This window comes from Podarcis pityusensis (assembly GCF_964106645.2).
Source record: "Podarcis pityusensis genome assembly, chromosome: 2".
Lineage (NCBI taxonomy): Eukaryota > Metazoa > Chordata > Lepidosauria > Squamata > Lacertidae > Podarcis > Podarcis pityusensis.
The window spans coordinates 63,607,089-63,626,264 of NC_138029.1; the positions used below are offsets into that span (position 1 = coordinate 63,607,089).

General features: G+C 42.9%; 1 protein-coding gene across 4 annotated transcripts in view; it reads right to left on the reverse strand.

Annotated features, from left to right (window-relative positions):
* The window catches only part of CAMK2A (calcium/calmodulin dependent protein kinase II alpha), a gene marked incomplete at its 3' end in the record, with an annotated part of 118,426 nt that overhangs the window by 62,102 nt on the left and 37,148 nt on the right, over window positions 1-19,176 (reverse strand). For all 4 annotated transcript variants that reach the window (XR_013981974.1, XR_013981975.1, XM_080991394.1 and 1 more), the window contains exon 3: window positions 7,044-7,103. Coding sequence is in view for 2 of the 4 variants with exons in the window: in XM_080991394.1 (XP_080847520.1) it covers window positions 7,044-7,103 (60 nt within the window). The remainder of the gene's footprint in view (window positions 1-7,043; window positions 7,104-19,176) is intronic.

The window sequence follows — 19,176 nt, forward strand, 5'->3', positions numbered from 1 at the left end:
CTGTGCAGCTCACATCTGTGTCTCCAGGGAGAAGGGCAAAAAAGGAGCAGGGGGCAGAGTTGCCAGATGACCAGAGGGAACCATGGCACGGCCTGTTCTTCTGCCTTTAGCAGCAGCTTTGAAAATCAGCAAGTGAAGCTTTTTCAATATGGAGATGAAATGTAGGTTGCAGCCCTTATTTCCATGGTGTGTGTGTGTGTGTGTGTGTGTGTGTGTGTGTGTGTATACATATATATATCTGTTAATTTCTGAAAATCAAGCAGCTGTTCAAAAGCAGCGTTACAGCGGCTCAGCTCATTGAAAAGCTGGCAACCCTAATAGGGTATCAGATGGCCCAGTGAAAAGATTAGAGTTAATGATATACACCATACATTTAAAGTGTGTGCGCGCACACGCACACACACACCAAGAATGCTAAGAACTGTAGTTTACCCATTAAAGTAAAGGCAAAGGGACCCCTGACCATTAGGTCCAGTCATGACCGACTCTGGGGTTGCGGCGCTCATCTCACTTTATTGGCCGAGGGAGCCAGCTTACAGCTTCCGGGTCATGTGGCCAGCATGACTAAGCCGCTTCTGGTGAACCAGAGCAGTGCACAGAAACGCCATTTACCTTCCCGCTGGAGCGGTACCTATTTATCTACTTGCACTTTGATGTGCTTTCAAACTGCTAGGTTGGCAGGAGCAGGGACCGAGCAACGGGAGTTCACCCTGCCACGGGGATTCAAACCGCCAACCTTCTGATCGGCAAGTCCTAGGCTCTGTGGTTTAACCCACAGCGCCACCCGCGTCCCTTCGTTTACCCATTACAGAGCTACAATTCCCAGCACCCTTAACAACTATAATTCCCAGGTGTGTGGGTGGGTGTGCTTTAAATGTGTTCTAAATGCAGCCTGTGACATTTGCATAAAAATGGGAAATGCAGAAGAAGTAGCTTTCTTCCAGCCCTGCAGAACAAGCAGCATCCCTCTTCTAACATAAAATATTAAAAGTGTAGGGGACGACACAAGAGTCCTGTCACTCTCCTTTGCATCTGAGCAGCCTGACAAAAGGGAAAGCTATTGCTCGTGCAACAAAACAGATACAAAAATGAAAAACTGTGGTATTCAAAGCAGGCCCACTGAAATTAATGGGTCCATCTTTGCCACGTCCATTAACTTCTATGGGTCTACTCTGAGTAAAAATGAAGAAGAATGACCTACAAAAGGGCAATTTGGTATCTAATGATATTGAACACTCACTCCAATTAATCTTGGTTTTCCTTTGTAAAAGGGTGTGCAGGTGCATGTGAAGGTTTTATGGCTGCAGAGAAAATGCACACAATAAGAGCTATGTAAAGCAACTGAATGAGTCTGCAGAGTGTCACTCTCAATTGTCTTCAGAGGCATAAACTGCCTGTTCCTCTTCAGTGTGGGATTAACTCAAATGCCAGAGATGTGAATTCAGATGTCAGCAATGTTAACTATTCCATCCCTTTGAGAAAATAGGAAAGCCGTGGCTGCAGCACTCTACAATTTATTGCAAGCTCGATTGCAAGCTGTGTGCAGCGATTCACACAGATGGAGTACATTTTGGAGCTGAAGAAAAGAAGGGAAAGTACCAACACTTTTTCTCCACCCCCGTCATTGCCTACCTTAGGGTTGTTCTGTAGGGCTGGGGGGAGCTTTGATTCAGTTTGCATTTAAAGGGAAAGCTACTTAATCCACACCTTCCGAAACAATGCCAGAGCTGAAACACAGTCATTCTCTGAAATTTGCACTTCTCCAAATGTTGCAGTGTAGTTCTCCAATCAATGTTTACCCAACAACATGCATACTATTGAGGAGGGGAAACATGCATTAAAATTAGTATATCAATGAAAATAACATAAAAAATGCCTCGTATTAGGGGGAAACACTTGCATAAAAATGTTTTTTGTTAAGAGAAATGATTCTAATGGGGAATTCAAATTGCAGAAATGTAGAGAACTGAATGTGAGATTGGAAAAATGAAAATCTGGGAGAACTGAAATTGACAGATCTTGGTCTATCCTTGGTTCCTATATCACAGATGTTGCAGCTGATGGTGTGTACAGCACACTGGAGTGCAACTGGCATCATATCCTGGATGTATGGGTATGATTCTTCTGTGTGCATTGCTTCCATGACACCCATGTAAACCACACACAAAGACATTGGGTAGTTTGGGAAACAGTGATCAAAGACAAACAGCATCAGATGCTGAAACCAATGCATTCGGGTGGGTGGGGAAACCTATGGCCCTCTAGATATTGTTGGACTTACAATAGCTCCAGCCACCATGGCCAACAGGCAGGGATGATGGGAGTTGTAGTCCAGCAACATGTGGAGGGCTACAGATTCTCTACCCTTGCATTAGGGTGACCCATTCCACCAATGTTTGGGGAACACCTTAGGGTTGCATGTGATTTACACATAAACACACACATGAATATATTGTATTATGCATGTAATGGTTTGAGTTCTAAAACTTTTGGCAAAAAAGCTGACCACCTGACCACAGAATAAAAGATCAGATATTGATTTGTTGTTCTTTTAGAAGTTTGCATATTTTAATTGTGTGATAAAATCTATTTTGTATTCACAAAATATATGTATTCCGCTTTTCTTCCTATCTCTACATCTCTGTTTTAACAGCCTTCCACTCAGAAATGTATACATTTCTGTATACTGAGTTGCTGGGCAAATGAACAGCAGTATTGCTGGTAAAATAGGAGATGACCTTAAAAAACAAACCACCTGGTAGCACAATGTGTATTGAACAAACCAAAATAGCCTGGCAGAGATCTGAACTCGGTGCCAGATGGAGCCACGGCATTATTGTCAATGCTGTTTATTTTTAACTAATTTTATTGTATCGCTGAGATTTTTTAATGGTTGTTTTTAATTGCTGCTAGCTAGCCTGAGGCTTTTTATAAGCATGTGGTGACATATGCACTGAAGAAATAGACAAATTACATTTCTTTTCCATTAGAATGAGTTTTTCCACACTGGCGTTTCCATTCAATTTAAACAGTATTGGTCTTGTTAGTGGGTAACATTATGCTAATAATAATAATAATAATAATAATAATAATATCTTCAAAAAGAAAAGAAAATTGGGAGTAAAAGAGAAAAGAATCATTTCCTTTGTCGTCCCAGCACCTGATTCTTACCCCACATGCATCCCAAACTCCATTGTCTTCTTATGTGGATTTTTATTTTTTAGCTCTAGAGAAGCATCCCTTCAGTTGGGGCAAGGAAAAGAAAGGGAGGGGGAAAGAGGACAGGCCTCTGTTGTCATAGTAACAGCTTGGTCCAGCTCAGTCTGTGGTTCTGCCTGATGTAAAAGAGACCTGACGCTGCTGTGCAGGCATTTGCCCAAGACAGATTGAACCTGACAGGCTCTTTATGATCTGAAACATTTATAAAGCAGGGGCCATGTGTGTGAGCATGTGTGTGTGTGTGTGTGTGTGTGTGTAGAGAGAGAGAGAGAGAGAGAGAGAGAGAGAGAGAGAGAGAGAGAAGGAAGGGTGAGATGGAAATCAGAGCAGTGGCAACAGACTACTGTTACAGACAGAAAGAGGGCAAGACGACCAGCCAAGGATGTTCAGCACATTCCACCAAAACATATTCTGCACTCAAGCTTCTGGATAAAGGATGGATCCTGCAAACGACTGTGGTTCATAAACCAAGTACTGTGCTTTGAGGCTGTATTAAGATTCTGTGGTTTTTATCAGCTTATTTGTAGATCTGGCAGTTTCAACTATTATTGTAAGCCACCCAGAGGACTTTTTTGTTCTTGGGTGGCCTAAAGTTGTAAGAAGTCAGTTTGTCAGTGAATAAAAGTGATCTGAAAAGTGAAGATGGAAAGCCTTGATGCACACAGTACATGGGGTTGCCAACTTTTTAAAACTAGCCCTGGTTCTATGCCCTTGATCTTTAAACATTAGCAAGTGCTAGTGCTTCCTTGCCAAGAAAACTTCAAAAGCTTGTTGCTTATCAAGCAGCTGTTAAAGGCACAAGCGGAGCCAGTTGCACAAATCAAGATGATCGAGTGGGAAATATGGGGCAAGATGATCCTGAAAATAAACTGGAGGGAATGGCTCATTTTAGTTATACGTACTAATACACAGATTATGGGAAACAAGCAAGGAGAATTTGAGCTCCTAATAAAGGACAGTATTACTGAAACATGGTGGGAGGTGAACCTGAAGCATTTCCTACTGTAAAAAAAGTAAGTAACCAGAAAAGCTTCCCCTATTATGTCAGGCACCTAGAGGAGAAAGGATTTTCAAAAGCGGATGATTTTAGTAGCAACTGGAAGTGAATATGCATGCCTCCATTTGTGGACTACAACCAACATTCTTTTTTGTTCTCATTGGATGTTAGGAGGTAGTCCAGGGTTGAAGAATCAGACTACTATGCAGTCCAAGCCATATGTCTCGGGAAACAGTCTCACTGGGAATTATTCACAAGCAGTTGCATATAGAACAAACTGCAGCTTTGCTTCTCAAATTCAGCAGCCATTGAAAAATATTTAAAGGTGAGACTTACAGCTTGTGCCTCGCTTGCTTTCATCCCCAGCTCCTAACTGACTGGGAGCAAGCCATGCTTTCAAGGACAGACCAACATCATCATCCTCATCATTATGTGAAAGAGCCAGGTAAATCAGCACGATAAAGAGGTCCCATTCCTTCACCCCAAATCTTCATTGTGCTAACATCCATCTTATAAGTTAATTCTGGTCTATGTGTGCATTATCATCCTACAGCACCAAAGCTTGATGCTAAGTGTGTTTAGCTTTTATGCAGCGTACAAAAGCCCGGCAGGTTCTCTGCAGCTGATACTGCTGCTTTGACTAATAGCCATCATATAATGGAAAGGTCTGTTAGCCAGGCCTGAATGCTCCCATTAGGTAGGTAGCTAATGTCAAGTCATGAACAACTCCAGCTCTAGGAGCACAGGAACATGACAGAGCAAATCAGCATCATGGCTTTGGCTTTTGAGGCTAATTCTCCCACCCTCTCCTCTAGCCTGCTTCTTTCATATCACACATATTCATCCAATTACTTCTCAGTGCTATGGATCAATGCGTCGAGAATAACTACTACTACCCACCTTCATCACTATTCTATTCTGTTCTGTGAGTGAAATTGGTTGGTTAAAGGAGAAGCTAGCCCCTACATGTTAGGAATCTGAACTTAATGATTCTGAGAGTTGTCTGTTTATTTATTAACATATATTAAATTTATTATAAAAACACAACTTTTAAAAAAATGCATAGAAGAAAATAAAATGCATAGAAGAAAATAAAACTCAACCAACACAGAAACAGTCATAGAAAACAAAACTGAAGTCAATATTAGCCCCATTTAGGTATTATTCCAAACTGTACAGATTATTAAAAAAAAAAATTCCTTTCAGTAGCACCATAGAGAGCAACTAAGTTTGTTATTGGTATGAGCTTCAGTGTGCATGTGTGTGTGTATCTGAAGAAGTGTGCGTGCACACGAAAGCTCATACCAATAACAAACTTAGTTGGTCTCTAAGGTGCTACTGGAAGGATTTAGTTTGTTTGTTTGTTTGTTTGTTTGTTTGTTTCGACTACGGCAGACCAAAATGGCTACCTACCTGTGCAGATTATTATTACTTTGTACCTTTTTACCCTCTTTTTTTGCCCAGCTATTTGATTTGATCCAATGCTAATGAACGTCATTGGTTGGTTTTTCTTGCTTTTAGCAGCATTATAATCCAGCTCTTTGAGGTTTTCTGAGGGCAGAGGGTTGCTTAATAAATATGCAGTTTTTATTAATTAATGGCAAAGGAACCAGATTCTTTTAAAGATACAGGAAGGTATTCAGCTACAGTATTTCATGAGCATAAGGATTTCTGCTTGCACAACAGAATTTCTTCCCTTCTCCTCTCCCCATGCATTTGCCTCCCCAGATCTGCTCCAGAGGGTTAGAACATATTTAGGGGAAGCAGAGGGAAAGAACATTTCGTTGCACAAGCAGGAATCCTTGCCCTGGTGGAACAATCCCCTTAGCGCTACACTGAATACAACCCACACCTTCTGAGAGTCTATATTTATTCAGAGCTTAAACCAGAATATCTTGTCATTAAGAAATATAACCCCCCCCCCCTCCAGGTAGTGCTTTATTACTATTGGGTCTGCTATGTAGAACATGGCTGTATACATGGGATGCGCAGCTACTTGAATACAGTATCTTTGGCATTGTTCGTAACAAGCAACATTAATCCCACAAATCCAACATACATCTGTTTCTGATTAGAACTTAGTTGGCTACACCCCTCTGCCAACTCCTAGGGGCTGTGGGGGCTTTGGCCCAGCAATAAAATATTTGAGGGGACTGGGGCCCTCCAAAGGTGATGGTCATTGCCATTCAAATGGTGTGCAGGCACTGCATCAGTTGATTGATTATGTAGGGCAGGGCATACCTGGGCCACTGCAATATTTTATTCAAGTTGGCACCCCTGCCCCTCTGAACTGATGTTTGAAAGCAAGTCCCATAAACAGGAAAACAGTTCATACACGCAGGGCTAGCATCCGTGGGCATACAGGCAGGTATCCTTGGGCACCTTCATAGGGCCCACTGCTGATGCCTACCACATCCCCAAGACCAAAAATCTTGGCCACTGCAAACCGCATCTAGTCACTCTTTTACTTTACCACAATACACAGAGCTGCCATTGATCTGGGGTTTTGTGGGACATCAAAAGGGGTTCTCGACCCAGCTGCACTGAGCTGGTACTAGAGACAGGCATGCCTGTTTACAGAGGAAGGGCCCACCAAATGACACTTTGCTCAGGGACCCCTCAAACCTAGAGTGAGGCCTAGTCATCATCTTTCAGGACTGTACCACATCAGACTGAGAAGCGGGGTTCACATGATGGAATGCTGTTCCATACCAAAAAGTAAAATACAGGTGACCCTCAACTTTCATGGAACAAACACTGGAGTTGACACATTCCCATCAGATGAATGGACTCATTATCCCAAAGAGAGACGAGAATTCTTCCCTACCTATATTAGGATGCTTCAGGAGACGGCAGATCCGAGCCTCTCGTTCCAGCTTCTGATGATCTGTAGGGAAAGATGCCAACAAATCAGTGTGTCTGAAAGAGCAGCATGCATGCTATCCTCAGCTGATTGTAGGCTAGTCATTAGCTCTCCATATTATTCCTCTGGGATTTATAGCATGCAAATCCAGGCAGCAATAAGAATTTGGGATGATTTAACAAAAGTTATCTAAATATTCAGCTAAGGGGCAAGTACCTATAGAATTGTTGAGGCAAACTTTTCCAGCCTCTGTCAGAACTGTCAGCCTTTAATGTCCTTAAGAAATCTAAATCACCCACCCATCCACTTAGCGGCTATTCACCCAAAAGCCCTTCTATGACCAACGTGGAAATGATTATTCTGTATGAAAATAAAATTACTTCCTTGAACTCTAGGAAAAAATGACATAGGAATGATTTCTTGGCAATATCCACAAGTACCTTGAAACTAAGCTAGAGCTGACAATCTCCTGCGTTATGTTCCACTTTTAAAAATTAATGCTAATTTATAATACGCTTCTGCTTGTGCCACTTCCCCAAGGGACAAGAAGTTCCAGGGACAGTGTCATAGTGCTTACTTCCTTTCAATGAGATTACACCTTTTGTAATATATGTTTATCTGCAACACAAAAAAAATGCAAGTAAGCAGTCAGGACAATGAGAATTGATAGTCATAAAAAAAAACAAATTATCCTCTGATTCTGCAGGTAACTGTAACCCCTGGCACCTCACAGAATTGTAGAGCTGGAGGGGACCCACAGAGTCACCTAGTCCAACCTCCTACAAAGCAGAAATCACAACCTCAAAGGTAAACAACCTCAAAGGCATGTCTTTAAAACACAAGTCAACCTAGCACTGGCTACTTTCGACTCACTTAGGATCAAGCCACACAAAAATCTGGAGTTATTTTGCATTATAGCAGGCAGGGCTCTCATCAATAGCAACAAGATTTTTAACAAAGGTGGGTGAGTGAGTGGAAATATCCACTGCACTTCATTTGAAGATAGTGGGAGTGGGGAAACCTTTTCTTTTGGCATTTAAATTTAAAAATAAGGGTTTCTTGGCAAAGACTGATTTTACAAATGTGAGTTCTTCCCTAGCAAGCTCACGGACTGCTGGTTGAATATAGCGTCCTACAAACAAGCAGCCTAAATGTCTAGCTCGGTTTTGTTCTGATGTAGCAGCCATGTGCCTCTTTATGTCCCCACCTCCCATTTTCCTTGCTCACCTTCCTAGTACAAAGCACCACTTGTCCCCTTTCTCTCAGCCTCTTTCTTGAGATAAACACACACAATTAGGTTTGTGTTGAAGTAAGATATGAGGAATCCAGCAGTGTGAACTTTCTGCTGCCTGTTCCCCATTGTGTTGCAAATGTGCCTCGGAGCTTGGGGACAACAGTCTCACACTCCGCCAGAGGTGCCAAACATCAAAAGCTTAACAAGCTCCAGCAGACCATGAATGGCTATGTATGTGCGAGCACAGCACTGATCTTTCACTGCTGTTTTCTTTTAGCCTGCCTATCCCAACAGGGCATATGGCAATAAGAAAAGCAAGCTTAATTCTTCCTTGGTGTTCTTTTGCCTCGTGGCAGCCTCTGAATTGTCAGATTCCCTCCCCACAGAGGGGCATCTAGCGTATCTGTTGTATACATTCCCCTGTATTCTGAAGACACACACAGGCGTCAGGCCTCTGACAATTCATATATTTTTGTAGGACGGACCTCTTCTGTTTTTGTTTAACCTACACTGAGCTGCTTTTGTTTGGAATTACTTCCTTTGTATTAAATAATACATACCCTCCAACATTTCTCTGATGAAAATAGGGATGTCCCATTCCATCATCACCCTCATTTTATTATTTATACCCCACCCATCTGACTGGGTTGCCCCAGCTACTCTGGCCTGCTTTCAACGTATATAAAAACATACTAGAAATTAAAGATTAAAAAACTTCCCTATACAGGGCTGCCTTCAGATGTCTTGTAATCAGCATTCAAAACTCCCATTGTTCTAGGCGCATTTTGCTACAGGGAATTTCATAAACGCAGTTTCTGAGCTCTGGGCGCAGTACTGCGCCTAAGATTTCAGATTAAAATTGCCACTGTTCCTAGGAAGTAAATCCCAACCAAGTTCAATGGGGCTTCCTCCCAACTAAAACATGCATGGATTGGGGCTCTGTAAACTTTTCTTTTCAACCCAACATTAAATGTTCTTTTAATGTATGATGTGCTTTGAATTCAAAATATACTAGCCAGTTAGTTATGATGGTTTAAACAGCACATGTTAAAAGTGTTATCTACCTCAGACTCTCACAGTGATGCGTAAAATCAAAACAAACTTTGGAGTGGGATCACTGAACAACCCTTAAGTCTTAGGTTTGCGAACTGGACACTCAAGGTGGATGTCTCTGCCATCAGTTGTATAGGCCTTTAATATGTGTTAATTGTGGTGCCAAAAAGATATATTTATATGAAGGTAAGTGGGTGTAGGGAGAATCCAGGGCTTGTCTGCAGAGTGGAAGGAAAAGAGGACCTTTTTCTGCCTCCCCACTTCCAGCCACTTTCTGAAGACTACAGAAGGGACCCTTTTAAGAATATTAGAGGGGTGGGCAGGGAAGACTAGACCATGTGAAAAACGAGCATAAAATTTGAGCTGCAGTTCATTCATTTTTCAGCTTTGTATTCTTATTATTAAAAAAGGGCACCTAGACATTCCATTGTCGTGCCCATATCCTATGTTTTAAGGTGCCATTTAGCTCCTAGCTTTCATATCTCAGTTTCTAATGCTGCTTCTAATGGCTGTGTAGTTACTTATCTTCTTGGCTTGGGGGTCACATAAATCAGTAAATCCCAACATTTCTACAATGAAACTAGGGACATTCCTAAGGAAAAGCAGGACATTCTGGGATCAAACCAGAAACTGGAACATCTTCTGTAAATCCAGGACTGTCCCTGGAAAATAGGGACACTTGATAGGGTCTAATCATATGGTATTGTTGGAACCTGCCCTGGGGCCTTATGGGTGAAGGGCTGGTAAGAAATCTTATACAGTGATACTTCTAGTTACAAACTTAATTCGTTCCGGAGGTCTGTTCTTAACCTGAAACTGTTCTTAACTAGAGGCGTGCTTTCGCTAATGGGGCCTCCTGCTGCTGCTGCGCCGCTGGCACACGATTTTCGTTCTCATCCTGGGGCAAAGTTCTCAACTTGAGGTAACTCTTCAGGTTAGCGGAGTTTGTAACCTGAAGCGTTTGGAACCTGAGGCGTTTGTAACTCGGGTACCACTGGAAATAAATCCACAAAACCGCCACACTCATGAGTATGCAGGAATCACTGTGCTTGCACAAACACATCTGAAAGAACATGAAGTCGTAGAACTTCACTGTTTTGCCTATGCTCACCCTTGCAACACAGCTCTGGAGCAAAAATATATTGGCCTCACATCAGTAGTAAAAAGGATTGTGAGCAATCACCTTTCTGGCTGGAACTTGATGTTCCACAGAATTTGCTCCTTGAGCTTTGTGGCAGTCCCAGATTCGTCTAGGGCCCTCCCTACAAGGCACCTGTGCTTCTACCTTCTTCAGGAACAGTTTCCATTTATGACTATACAAAGATGCTTTCTACTGCAGAAAACCTAATTGATGGTTGTCCTGGTTCTGTAGTAGACAGCAGGTTTTCCCAGAGAAAGCGGCAGGACAACAACAGCCTCTTGGACCTATGACTTGAAATCACTTGAAATCATGGGGCAAATGGGAGTGTGGGTGGGCCCTAAGTTTCAATGGGGGATGAGGTCTAAGGGACTGAGCCAAAGGCTTGTTCTGAATCAAGAGAGAAGAGAGGTATCACAGTTGTTCTGGAGGACATTCCCTGCATATGGGGAAAAGAGCAGAGCTGAACAAGTTTGGATGATAGACATCCTTTAATTGGAGGCGCTGAAGCTTGAACCTTGAACTTTTATGGATGCAGATCATGAACCCTACCACAAAGCTGTGGCTTTTACCGACAAGGCTCACCCTCTGCAGCTGCGTAAGTAGGAAGGCGTTGTGAAAATGAAAAACAGCAGGATATAAAATGTGGTTCTTCACACAGAATTGACTTCGATCCTCTCCCTGGCACTGGCAATGATACTCCTAATTTGATTAAAGATTATATATCAGCCATGGGATCTCAGCACCAGTGTGAACCTTGCATTCTCAACAAAAAAAGTGTTAAAAGAGTTGCGCACAGATTCTCAGATATCTTCAACACTCTTGAGCCTTGTTAGCTGAACTAGCAATGGTTGTTTTCTAGAACATTGAAATATAGAATCTTGTATTTGTTTCTCTCCATTTTACAGTGCAGTGCTTTGTGCCCATCGCTCTACATTTTATTGGCTTCTTAGTACATAGAATGAATTTCCTGGGAGCAGAACGTTCCCCTTGCTAGCATTTATGAAAGTGTTTTATTGCACCAGGCACCAACAACTGAAGCAAGTGTTTCATCATCATTATTGGAACACAGCACAGCTCAGCCATTGCATTTAGCGGCTATTGAGAATGGAGCAGACCTTTTGCACTGGCCTCCCTGGCCACAGAGGGATTCCTGGATGCTGTAGCTTCTGGTACTTTGAATGCAAGAAGGATCCCGTAGGCTAATGTCACTGAGTCTGACAGGCAGCTCTTCCTAATACAAAGCTAACATTTTCCCTAATTCGGCTCCACTGCATTTCTACTCATGCACCTGCCATGTAAAGCTTTGAATAATCCTTTTCAATCCTTGGCGTTTACATCTAGAGACTCATCATTGCGGCATTTTCTTGCTAAGCTATGCAGACATAGACACAGCTCTTAATCTTTTCCACCTAAATCACCTCCTCCTCATTGAATTCATTGTTGTCCCCGCTTACAATTCCCTCCCATTGCTTTGTCTCTGATGCTTGCAGTGAGTGCATGTGTGTGTGTGTGTGTGTGTGCAAGAAACAAAGGAGGCAAACCAACAAAAATGAACCAACAACAACAGTTTTCTTCTTCTCCTCATGGGCACACTACACCTCTTCTTCTAATCTGCCTTCTGGAAAAACCACACTGGCTCTTAAGTTTTCAATATGTCCATACCATTGGTGCCACTAGCTGGCAAAGACTGCAGAGCCATCAATGGTCTAAGCCATTATAAGGCAGTCTTGTTCTCTGTGCTATAGTTCTGGCTGCAATTCCATCAACGGCAGCCAATTGTGTGGAACAAGAGCGAGGAAACACACATCGTAATGATGTCAGAACTTCGGGTTAACTGGACTAGACATTGCAGAGGGAAGTGGGGAGCTCCACGCAGGCTTCCCATTTCCAGCAAGAGCTCCTTGTTCCTTTCAAAGAGAAATAATCTTGACTTCATTGACTTCAATGGGATTTAAGCAGTTGAGGTGTCGCCACCATTCGCTGCATACTTCTGTCAGAGGAGGTACCATGAGTTGAGTAAACATGCATATGACTATGCTGTATGCGTAGGATTGCAGCCTCAATCTAGAGGGGTAATAAACCTTTAATTCTATGATAAACTGGTTGAGGAGGCGCAGTGTCTATTTCTGCATACTTAATGGTACTGATTCAGTACTGAATTTGTTCCGAAGATGCAACTGTACCAATTTGACAGGTCAAATGATATCTACCTTGGATTCCCTCCTCCCACACACATCTAATGATCTTGCTGATGCACAGCTCAATATTTTATTTGATCAGTGTGCAACAGCCCAAGGACTGAACACTGCGCCCTCCTCACCCAGCTCCCCTACTGTACTTGGCCTTTGGTACTCCTCACAATCCACACCCCCCAATCCTGGCTACCAAGGGCCCTGCTCTGCATTCTCCTCAAATGCTTTTTCCTGGCTGGAATGCCTAATCTTAAACTGGGATAATTCATCTGGTTTGCCTTGATGGAGGATAAAAGATGTGAGTGCTGGGTAGTGGGTGAGTGTATGTAGAAACATCTGGCTTTTAGTGTTTCAAGGCAAAAGAGCGCCACCTGTTGCTCCACCCATTTTTGCCTCTGGTCCCGCCCACCACTGGCACAAAGCCCTTGGAAGGTTGCCCCATGATGAAATGCCATCCCTGAGACTGAAAGGACCCGTGCATGTAGCACTAGGTCAACCTTGTAAATAAGTCCATTCAATCCTGCAGAAATTCCTACTAGCCTGCTTAGTGCTGTCAAAGGAACACAGAAGGGCTCCTGTACCCACTGCAATTTCTACACTGAGTGTGGAGAAGAGGGGCTTTCCTCTCCTTTGGCAACCTACTTGTTTTTTATGCAGGGCACAGAGAGGAGGCTGGGCTCTCCACTCATCCTCTGCCGACCCTCCATGCAATTCCTTGTTGCCAGCAGTGAGTGCTTAAATACAAGGTCGCATTTGATGAACATTTGTAGTACTTTTTTTTTTTTTAAAAAGAATAATCCCTAAGTGGTACATAAATACAAATTAAGTGTAGGTTCCTAAAATTCTCAAGTGGGTTCTGTCAGCTGCCAAGGAGGGAATCAGCTTGCTTATACCACTCACAGTGTCCTGAGGAGTACACCTCTCACCTAGTGTAGGAACAAATGTTCCTCTTTTGGCTGACAAAACGTCGCAAAGAATGGTTGAACAGCACGAGATAAAGCTTTCTTCCCTGTGACGTCTGTCCATGTATTTCCAATTGCGTCAGAGTTATTGGCATGCGCCAACCATATCCTTCTCAAGGAACGAAGGAAAAATAGGAAGCAGACTTATACTGAGTGGAAGCACCAGTTGGTCCAGCTCACAACTGTCTACACTAATAGGGGAGGCTCCTGCCATGGCTGCGTACCGTCCAGCTTTTCTGGAGCCAAAACTGGGACACACACCTTCTGGGATGAGCTCTCAGGTGAGTCACATGACACGTGCCACACTTTTTTCAGCGTGAGATCTCACACAGTGCCCCAAAATGAACATTTTTGGGCGCCACACAGCCTGAAAATGTGCTTTTGGGAGGAAGTCAAGTGCTTTAAATGTTTGGTGTGGTTGTATTCAGCTTAAACTCTGCCCAAGGCCTGGTCTGAAAGCATGGCAGTTGCTAGTCCTACCTGGAAATGTCAGGAACTGGTTGTGTTCATATTTCCTGTTCAGGCATATAATGTCTGAATAGGCTTATCTTGGGGTAAACCCAACATTGTGGACTTGGCTCAGGTTTACATGCAGTTGTTAGGTGGCTTTCAGCACCTAATAACTCTCTCAGCTACCCCACCTACAATGTGCAAATAACAATGTTGTCGTAAAGGAGATATGGGAAACCTTTGGCCCACCAATTTTGGCTGAACTATAACTCCCATCAGTCCCAGCAGGCATGACAAATAGCTATGGATGATGGGACCTTTGGTTCAGCAACCGTTTATGGGCCAACCATTTCCCACGCCAATTATAAATGTGTGAATTGCTTTGAATCCTTTAAAATGCTTTTTATTTCTAGAGGGGGATGTTTCTTTGAGCCCCCTGACCAAGCGGCACGGCAGAACAATATGTTTTGTTCTGCTGTTGCCATGTCATTTCCAACAGGTTGGATGGCTGTTTGCTGTACAGTATTTAACTCCATTTGCCATCCTGTGTGGGTTTGCTGCAAACTCCACTTGTTCTATTGTGAAAGAAGAAAGTATCCTCCTTCAGTTTCTGAGGAGAGCCAACAGGAAATAATGATCACTGTGTGAACGGAATGTGTGGGGATACTCAGATATAGCAAGGAGCGGTGCAAAGCAGCAAGAGGAGCCTTTTTCCTTTTCAGAAAGGACATAGTGTGTGTTTGGTTGTACATGGTAATATTGCTTCTATTCATGCTTTTAAAAAAGCCCAAGAGGGGCTATGATATCAAACACATGACATGGCATGAATTTGCACTGGGTCCTGTAGTAGTACTGTACTGTTATGTGAAATCTGTAGTTCTTCCAGAAGGTTTGGAAATTGTCACTCACTTATCAACATCAGCAAGATTGTCTATGTTTAAATAATAGTAATAGTAGTAGCAGTAGTAGATCCATCTTCTGTATCAGAATGTCTGAGAATTTGGGACAAAGAGTGTTTGGGTGGGTTGACAGGGAGATAATGGCATCATTTAGATAACACACCAAACCAGGGTTCAGTGTAATATGAATGAGCACAGCTCTTTGGGAAGTCCTCCTTCCTTTGCCTTCCTCCAGAATGGTGAGGAGGAGGATTTTTAGGCCTTTTCTCTTTGTCTTATTTAACAATAGCACCCCATTTTGTGTAAGCACACATCATGGTTTAATACAAACCATGATTAGTTTCAACAAGCCAGCCTAATAATCCATGGTTAGAAATTGGCTTGTCTGGAAACTACCGGTAATTTGTCTCAAATTTCAACCTTCTGGTTTGGACAATACGGGAAGCCGCCATTAACTAAAACCAAAAGCAAATGCTTCCATTTAATAAAACCAGAAAAAAATGAATTTTGTTTATGCTACGCATGATGGGGATAAAATCCCAGAGTCCATGCAAGCAGGAGTGATTCCGCAGACCGCAGCTCACTCCTCCACTTTGACCCTGACTCTCCCCCTGAACAAACCCTCCTGCCTCACACTGAGGGTGCTATAACTATGTATTTTGCAGAGCTTCCAGAGGGTCACTCCAGCCTGGTTTGTTGGGTTCGTAGTTAATAAGCCTGGTCATTCTCCTAGTTGGAAACCATCTTCCAAGGACTCAGTGGTCCCCAGCATCCTGCCTGAAGCAGTCACAGGCCAATAAAATTTGCTGGTGGACAAAGCACAGCAAGCTCCCTGCCTTAAGTACAGAAGCTGCAAACAGCAGGGTGTTACTGCCATTGTAGATAGCTGGGGGGGTGCACCTGTTCTTTTAACTGTGACTGGCAGGTGAGATCTCACTCTCCTGTTTTGCAAAGAAGTGATCGCTAAGCATTTCATTTTACCTTCACAGCCAGGGAACAAAGAGGCAGGGAATTTTATCCTCCCACTCTGCCCTTTTATACAGAGGTATTTCCTTCCTTTCCTTAATACTGAAAGCGATGTGAGAAATGTAACCCTTCTATACAATCGCAAGCTGGAAGATGGGACGGGGGGGGGGGGGAGGAAATAGCCAGGAGGCTCTACAGGATATCTCTTGAAACACAGGCCAGTTTCAACTGCAAACAGTTGATTCATGTGTGGCAGATGTCTGGCTCGAAGGGCAATCCAGCCAGATGGGTGGGGTATAAATAATAAAATGGTTATTCTTCTTCTTATTATTATTACTCAAGAGGGGGCAGTGGCATTCATGAAAGGCAGAAGAATGTCTACTCTTCTGCTTAGACTGCCCTTAAACCTTAGGCTGCTAAAAGATTGCCCTAACACATGGCAGGGAATCAAGAACTCTGCTCCTTCCTTTTGCACCTGCTGTTGGAGGTCTATACTCTGTTGGACTAGAGCCACTGGCAGGGAACCAGGAGCTCCCGTGTTAACATGTGTTAATTGAAGGAGAGAAGGTACCCAAGGTGGTCAGATAGATGGAGGGAAAGATGGCTCTGCAAAACTGCAGTCCTATAAACGTCACACACTTTGGGTTCTGGCATGCATCCCCTGACAGATTACAGCCAAGTGAAGGTAGCGCTCAGCAAAGAGAAGTCCCCCCACTACTGAACCAGACATACCTTTTCTCTGACATACTGAGTAAGTTCCGAGTTCTCTGGGCTCACTTTATGGCTCCTGTGAACAGGTCTATCACTAGGGGGTTTGCACTGGTAAGTGGGGCGCAGGCTTTATCTCAATGGGAACTAATGGGATTCTCTCTCTTGAGTGTTTGCTATCAGAACTTTGAGAAGTGAACCCTCTCTCTGGATAAAGTGTGAGTGGATGAAGATAAGTCTAGCTGAAAAGCTGAGAGCATCTTGGATGCCTCTGTCTGAAGACCTGAGGTGAGGTAACAGATCTGCTGGTGGGAGTGCACATGCTGCTAACTTGCATTTTTGCTATACTTGTGTGGTAGTGAAATAAACAAAATGTAACATAACCACAGTAAGTGTTCACAGCTTTCTCCTCCAAAGGAAGCCAACTCTGCCTCTGGAACTTCTCACTGTTTGGGGAAGTAGAGCGTGCAGAACACTATGAACTTTTTTGAGGGGTATTGTTATTGTTGGTTATTATGGCATGCATTTTTGTGTTTTTATACTGTAAACCTCCCTTTGATCTTCGCATGAAGGGTGGTTTAAAAATATAATAAATAATTGCATACATAAATAGCACTATGTGTCCTGTTTCTAAACTTAAGCACCAATACCGTCCTAAGTAGACATCATTGTCTCTTGGGGACATCAGAAACAATCTGAGACAAGCCAGTGCTTAACAAATATGAATTTATTTGTTTTATTTTTTCTTTTATTGCAAAAAATCTATTTATTTGTGACAACCTGTCTCAGAAACATGGACCCACACCAGAGGAGGAAAAGTCCCATTGCACTAGCAGCAGTCCTTCCATGAGTGCAATTATTTAGTTGAATACCACCCCAGTCCGCATGTATGTCTACCCAAGGTACATGTGGGAGATAAGTATATGGGGTCTCTACATCACTGTCTTCAGAATACTTTGAGATCATCAGCCCCATATAAGGGATCTGGAAAGAGCCAGAACCAGACAGTTATAAACCTTTCCCTTGCTTTTACCCATCTCCTGTCATATGGACTGAAATGCTAAATGAATGTCTCCTTCCTCAAAGCAACCTCTCCTTCTGTTTGTGCTATTGCAATCTGTCACTATGAAATGAGAGAAAAGAAGGAGCAGCAGTTAGTGTGGAGGAGACGGCCAGAACAGATCCAGCTCTTCTTAAAACTCAAAAGGTACAAAGGGAAATTAGGAGACACTAAGTAAAATGGTTTGACCAAACTGCGGGAGGCAGTGGAAGACAGGAGTGCCTGGCGTGCTCTGGTCCATGGGGTCACGAAGAGTCAGACATCACTATACGTCTAAACAACAACAAAGTAAAATGGAACACGAATTTAAGAAAGGAGGAGGTACAATAACTCTGGAGACTAAAGCTACAATCCTACGCACACTTCCCTAGGAGTAATGGGACTCAATGGGGCTTACTTCTCAGTAGGCATATACAGACTAGCAGCTGTTCAGCACAATCCTCACATACACAAAACTAAGTCCCACCCTGTTCAATGGGGCGTATTCCCACATAAGTGGATATAGATGCAGCCTTAGTGGTCCACCTAGAATAGATCTGGCCGTCACATTGGGCCCCAGAATCCACACCAGACTGATGCAGAATGGATTATATTTGGTGATAATAATACGTTGTTATGGGTTTGATTTGCTTACCTTTTCAGGGCCAACTCCATACATTATATTTCTAGGTATTGTAAGCAATACCTACAAACACAATGTCACACAAGCATACTGGTCAAGGACCTTCGTATGACTGCTTCTACCTCTAATGTTGTTGTTGTGATTATTAATTTTGGCCCTCCTCTTCACTGCTGCGCACACAAGCAGTTTACAACACATAGGTATAAAGCATGATACAAAAGCTCTCTGAAATTAAAATGGGATGGTTTTAAATGACTAGATTTGAAGCTTTCAGTAAAACCAACATCTGAGACATTTTCATTTTCTTATTTTGATTCAGAATATGTATGCAGCGTCTGGGCAACATTATGAGAAAGGTTGCCTGGATAAAATATGACCCTGAAAGCATGTTCTCAGTAGCAACCTTGGTTTACCTCTGTGTGAAACAGCCCTAAAATATATAGAAAAGCTGTTGGGTGGATACTGAAAACTATTTCCAACATGGTTGCCAGGATACAGAAAGCCACGTGACCAGGTTTTCTGTAGCATCTATCTACTTGTGGAGCAAGTTTTAGCACACAACCCACTATCATGCATCTGTGCTAAGAACTCACATGCAGAGAAGTCGCAAGGAAAGAGATCTGTGGAGGAACTTTCCTTTGCATTCCTTAGCATTCATGTCTACTCAGTCTTGCATCCTCTCCAGGCATTGGTACAGATTTCAGGGCAGCTTCATTTATACCTATTCCTATTCAGCTGGAGTTGCACCTACAGTTAAACTACAGCAACAATCAGGCAGTGGCAAACTTAGTTGTGTTAAATATCCCGAAG